A 6,272-nucleotide genomic window follows, 5' to 3' on the forward strand; every position below is an offset into this window, starting at 1 on the left:
TTCCTCTTCCCTTGCGGAGAATGCCTGATAAGGAAATACAGGGTCTAATGTACTGTCCAGAGAGAACTGTCATGAGGTATGTAATAAGGTAAAGAAATCTTATTGGGGTGGGAGTGTTTGTAACTCCCTTTTGTCCACCTGCAGGCTGAGCCTCCACCTGTCACTGCACTGAGCTGCATGCAATATTATTTCACACCACTTGATGTCAGCACATTCTTCTCTGGTTTTAAATCAGTCTGCACAGCAAAGCAGTGCTCTGCACTATAATAACCAAGATGACTATGTTTTCACACACACTTCTGTATTCCTGTGGACAAAAAAAGAGGCTACAGAGAGAAAAACCATCAGAGACTTTGTTTATTGTTGCATATTTAAACAGTCACCTCACTCGCTCAAAAACAAGCATCCAAAAGAAATCCAGTGTCTCTTCAAAGCAGAAGATGCAGAAAAACACAAATGTACATCAGACCTCACATCCCAGCTCTGGTTTACTGTGAGGTCTTCACTAGCCTGTGCTCCGGCAAAGACATCTGCATTTGGAGAGCCACTAGGATTCAATCTTACAGCAAATCCCATCAGTCACAATGTTGAGCGTTATAAAAAAAAACAATTATACAGAATATCAGACAGACAAAAGGGGAACAGAAATTTGAACAGGTTAGACAACAACACAGGTCTTGATGAGAATTACTTTTCAAACATAATGGACCCACTTTGAGTCACGATTAATCTGCAATGTCTGTCAGAATTTCAGATGTGCTGCCCGTCTGGGCTCTGTGATTATGTCTTTTCACACAATCACTGAAGTTATTTGGTAAAATCAACACAAGAAATTGATGATTTTCAGGTACAAAAACAGTCATATAGAGCTGTGACTTAACAACCATCTATCAAGGCCAAGTTGTGTACAAATTGGTAAATAACTTAAGTTTCAGTTCACTCAAACTACAAAGAAACATTTTCGCACTTTTCCCCACTAGTCTCTAACCACGCACAATGTTTTGGTTTCATATGCTCAAATGTGAAAACATCTGTCTCTTGTGATTTCTGCTGCAACCTTAATACAGCAAAAGCAAAATTGTATTGAAGCAGAGGATGCAGAAACCTCAGAGACAGATATCTCTCAACCTTGGCATATAAAACAGAAAATACCTGCATGGCTAGATACCACTGGAGGGATTGTATTTTGGGTGAACAGACACTAAGACTAAAAACAAAACAAAGTTGAATTCTCCTGCTTATATCCGGTCTAATTTCTCACTCAGGAACTCCTCCACACTGTCTGTGTTCCACTTGAGGATGCTGAGCTCTTCAGCGATGTTCCCGTTATCGTCCAAAAGCTTTAGAACAGGATCTGAGCCTCTCACGTACTGCCGTGTGGGATGGGGTGAGTGGGAAAGAGAGAAAAAGAGGAGGGGTGTTAGGAAGGCAGGTCTGCCCGTAATACAAATGAAAAGTATTCACAGAAACATTTGTGAGTCAACTGAGCGACATAATCTGATCTCTGTAACTGCTTTTCTCCCTCAGATGAGGCTTAATGTGTCTGATTATGAGACAATAGGAGTCATCGTGGCGCTACGTCGTCAACACAACGCATTAACCCTACCTTGATCTGAAGACCCTTGAACATCTTCGGCTTTTCACTCCTGACAAAAGCTGAGGCGATAAACGACAGGTGAGACAAATGTCAGCCAATGAATGAGATAATTAGTCTTTCTATTTTCGTACGCAGGTTTGTAATTAGTGACAACTGCAAATCCTCCTGAGAATGCATCCTTAACAACAGTGGAGACAGTTGAAAAGACAGCGGCTACAGCTGAAGTAAACAAACGGCAGCCATATGGCGCAGACGGGGCTCCAGACGTCTACCCCCATACCGGGGCGAGCTGCAGTATCTCCACTGACGTAACCCGACACTGAATTAACCAAATGTTACACTGAGCAGAGATGGGAGGTCTGCTCCCAAGACACAGCGGGCAAAAAACTTCAAAAGCTCGTTTGAAAAAGGGACCAGAGGCGTCTTAGACCACCTACTGCAAAAAGGGATCTCAAAAGGATATATTTCACACACACTCCCGCTGATTAATACACAGACCTGCACACAGCACAGGCTCAGTGTCAGGAAAGAGCTGTTACTGTAATTCAAAACAAGATAAGACATATTAGAGTATAATTACATCCCAACAGAGAACTCACCTTGGACTTGGGGGAACCTCCCCAGTTTTCATCCACACACCTCGAGGATGGCCCCCGCATACAGCTGTGTGCAGAAAAACATGTTAAGTAGCCTGTGTGGATTCCCACCCCCCACCCCCGCACATAGAGACAGAATGGACTGGGGGCCCCGCTGGTGGTAGGATGACTGGCCTGGAGGAGTAATTTGATTCAGGCAGACTGATTCATAAACGTGTCCAGGCGACTCCTTGGGGGTCATTAAACTGTGAGCCTGTGCATATGGAGCAGAGCTGATGGATGGCGGTTTGTGCAGGGCTCACTTGTAATCAAACCTCCAGCACCAATATACAATAAGTTAAAGGACATTGGAGTGTCGCAGCAGTATTTCAAGGCCTGCTCGCTGTTTCAGGGAGGAGAGTGGTAAATGGCCTGGTTGGCTGGTTCACACGGCAAATTAAATTACGCATGCAAAGCTCAGATCTTATCCTCTTCCCCTGTCTTTCTGTAAACAATCCAGCACAGCTGAAATGAAATTTCTGTGCTTCTCATTTCACCACACAGATCAGAGACAAGTCACGACTCTCTCTGAGAACAAGGAGCGAGGAAACAAATGATTGAATGAATGACTCATTGAAGCATTTCAAAATGTTGAAATGCTTCTAATTAGCTAATAAGCCTGCTTATATCAGTGATTTCAAAACCAAAAGCAAGCAGGGAAAGTATTACTTTGTCAATAACTCCATCCGTGTATTCTCTTTATCTTTCTTTCAGTACACAACTAACCCTGCAGGCAGAGGCTGAAACAACTGTAAAAGATTTAAGCAAATATGGTGATATTTATAAATGATGTAGTACTGGCACTAAAAAAAAAGAGCTACACATGTAGAACTACAGGTTAATAAAAACAAGATCCAATGAAATATAATCAACAGGTTTTGTCCTTTCAGTTTAACTAAGATTTGTGATATTAAAGACCACAGTGAAGACTTTACATGCCAAAAGACGCTGGTTTAAGGGATTTTTTTGTCTTAAATGGGGATTATTCTGGATCATTCAATCCTGGCTCTTTAAAAAGTCCACAGAATTATCCTGTAATCAACGCAACAGTATTTTTTTGGTGTGAGTTAATAATAGTTTCTGGACGACAGCTGAGCTCTATGGCAGAGAGGAATAAGATATCACAGTATTAGGCTTTGGCTACATGGACGATTCTTATGTAAGTAAAGTAAGTAAATCCATTCATTGTTGGTTTTGGTCTTTTCGTGGGATTTGCTGACAAAAAAAACAAAAAACAAAACAAAAACAGACTACTGCCATACATATCCTCTGAGGCTTACAAGGCTTGTTTTTGTCATCCACTGTGCTGGCCTGAGAGAAACTCAGGAAGGGTTTCCTGCTCTACAGAGGCACACACAGTGGCACCCAGGGGAGCTGAGGTGCTGATATGCCCAGGCTTCTCTGCAGAGAATGAGTAACCGAAATGCCCTCCGTGCTCAGTGAATCTTACTAATCGACTGGGCTGCGCAATAAGCCATTTCTCAGAGAGTGTAATGACACGGCACTGATGCCAATTGCAAGACTGAAAGAATTCTAAAGGCAGATAATTGTTGCTGTCTGAGAAGAAAATGTGCTTAGCGACACTGTCGTTTCTACTGGTACCCTCAGAGCGCAGCTGGAGACAGCCAATTGCTCTTCTTTGTGACATTTTCCCTCAAATCGTGATGAGGAGGAGGAGGAGTCATCTTTCCTCGGAGTGTCTGCCTGAAACAGAGTGATAATCAAGAGGTGTGATGAGGTGTGCGCTACTCTTTTCCAGGGTGCTGTTGCTAGGATACCACACAAGCTCCGGGGGCTTTGCTTAATCAAAGAAAAATTACATTGTTTTTCCACCATCACTTGACTCGGTGTTTACCCGTCAGAGCCCAGCGGGGAGTCCCTCTGAATGTGCTGTAATCACCGGAGCAATGAGCGCACAGTAACACCTCTTCGACAGGGGCTGAGAGAGGTTATTACTGCAAAACCTGACACTTGGACCCCATGGGGAGTGTCAAGCTCGGGGTTAAGGAGCCTCGACTCTCAACATCACAGAGAAAGATTGAGACAGACGGATCGTGACAGAGTTTGTGTGTGGCAGCTCAGATCTGATGCACAGCTGCAAACAGTGTCAACAGACCCAGTGTGAGGGAGGTTAAGACTAGGTTGTTTTTAGTAGCAGTTCAAATGCTGGCAGATGTCATCCTGTCAATGTGATGCATCCTGACAAGGAGGTCCTCTGAGTGCTACTACTACCCACTGAGGAGCCTGTCTTCAGTGAAGCTCCGTAAACGATTAGAGACACCATACAGATCAGCTCATAACCCTACATATTAAACAATCTGTTGTGCATCATCAAATGTGTCAGGTCCAGTCATGCAGCACAAAATAAAACTTCATTTTATCATTCTACTGCACGCACTTTTTGTTTGCAGTGTTTCTGGTTACACATCTTCTATTCCCACTACACTTCCTTTGAATAGGTCTTTGTAAAAAGCCCCATGCTGTGCCTGAATCAGGACAGGCAATTACTTCCTGTTTGCAGCTCTGTGAGCTACATATGCTGCTCCCCTTACCTTGCGCGCTTCCATCTGGGCCTCCTGCTGGCAGCACTGCCGGCAGTCAGGCTGGAGCTTGGTGAGGCTGAACTCCCCAAGCAGGTCGCAGGAGCTGCACAGCAGGTTGCTGGAGAAGCCCAGCTCCCTGCACACCTCGGACGACACCTCAGCGCCATACGCCGACAGCTGAAGAGAGGACAGGGGGATAACAGCAATACAGAGAGGAAAATATAAAAGGCCAGGTTTTTGAGTAGTGTGAGGACAAAAAGTGCAATAAAATCCTGAAATGAACGCTAATAACAACCACGTGCTGTGAATCACTCTGAGTTAAAAGTTAAGTGCACTGTAGAACCAACGCATCAATAACTCTTTAGAACAGCAGCGTGACATCTACAACATTGTCATCTATAATCTATAATCTGTGTTCAGTTCTTCAAAATTCACTATGAAGCTCTCAGTGACATCTTCAGAGTAACTACTGTGACCAACATATTTGATATGATTAGATTCTGTTACCTCTGGCTGATTGATTGATTGATTGATTGATTGATTGATTGACAGGAGATTTTAGCAGGGTTGAGGGTAAACGATTCAGTCTGATTTGCTGCTAAAGAACAAACGTAAAATTCTATTCAAAGGTCCTGTTGCCATAGTGAATGACAGAGGACTCCGCTGCTGTTCCTTGGTACTTTGTTTTGTCAGGGTTTTTTTGTTTTTCTTGACACGCAAACCGGTCAGGACCCTACCAGACTTCACGTAAACTGTTTTCGCTTTCAAGATCCAGGAAACCGGTGTTCTATCAAATTTGATCGCCCCATATAAAGTCCCTATTTATAATGTGTCGAAGGAATTCTGACAGTCTGATTTGTGCATTTTCTCTAGGCTATGCAGTTTTCCGATTACCTTAAACGGAAAGATAATATTTTGGCTGGCTTCAGGCGTTTAGGTCTCATTTTACTGAGCCGGAAAGAGATTTCCACAGCGACGAGTAAATTCAGAACAGCGGGAGTCTTAGTTTACCGTTGCCCTCCTCTTTCAAAACACACGCTTCTACATACCGACTAATTTATAGGTTGTAAAACTCAGTTAGCTAATAGAGATTGAAGAGGCTTCACTTTCCCATCGGCGCTCATAGGTCTTGTGGATAAGCCACGTCATTTTGAAGCTCCGGGCAAATCAGGATGCGGCTCACAAAAACTGAGCACAATGTTAGACAGATGACAGCTTCGCCAACCATTTATGATAAGTGTAAAGCTCTTCTGAAAGCGGCGACAACTGCTCATTTTCAGCGTTAACACACTTACCGTTTGTAACAGCGAGAGAAGCCACAGGAGATACACCTCTCCCGACATTTTGGAGCTTGCTTTGTTAGCCGAAACTAACTCTGAAGCCCCCAGTATTTGCTGAAGGGCTGCCCAGTCGCGCCTGACCGTTAACCCTCATAACTGATAATTTATCTTTACAAAAATGGTTGATGTTTGATGATAAAATATCATTTGTATGAAA

The 6,272-nt window shown here is 43.5% G+C and overlaps 1 protein-coding gene across 1 annotated transcript; it reads right to left on the reverse strand.

The window, feature by feature from the left end:
• Positions 1 to 339: 339 nt before the first annotated feature.
• selenof (selenoprotein F) lies at positions 340 to 6,147 on the reverse strand. The gene is made up of 5 exons (XM_076745812.1): positions 6,071 to 6,147; positions 4,785 to 4,952; positions 2,197 to 2,260; positions 1,607 to 1,656; positions 340 to 1,370 (listed from the first exon to the last, which is right to left on the reverse strand). Exons 1-5 carry the CDS (start codon positions 6,116 to 6,118, stop codon positions 1,239 to 1,241), a joined length of 462 nt encoding a protein of 153 aa, XP_076601927.1. The 5' UTR covers positions 6,119 to 6,147; the 3' UTR covers positions 340 to 1,238.
• Between the last annotated feature and the right edge of the window lie 125 nt (positions 6,148 to 6,272).

This window comes from Chaetodon auriga, chromosome 12 (genome assembly GCF_051107435.1).
Source record: "Chaetodon auriga isolate fChaAug3 chromosome 12, fChaAug3.hap1, whole genome shotgun sequence".
Taxonomy (NCBI): Eukaryota; Metazoa; Chordata; class Actinopteri; order Chaetodontiformes; family Chaetodontidae; genus Chaetodon; species Chaetodon auriga.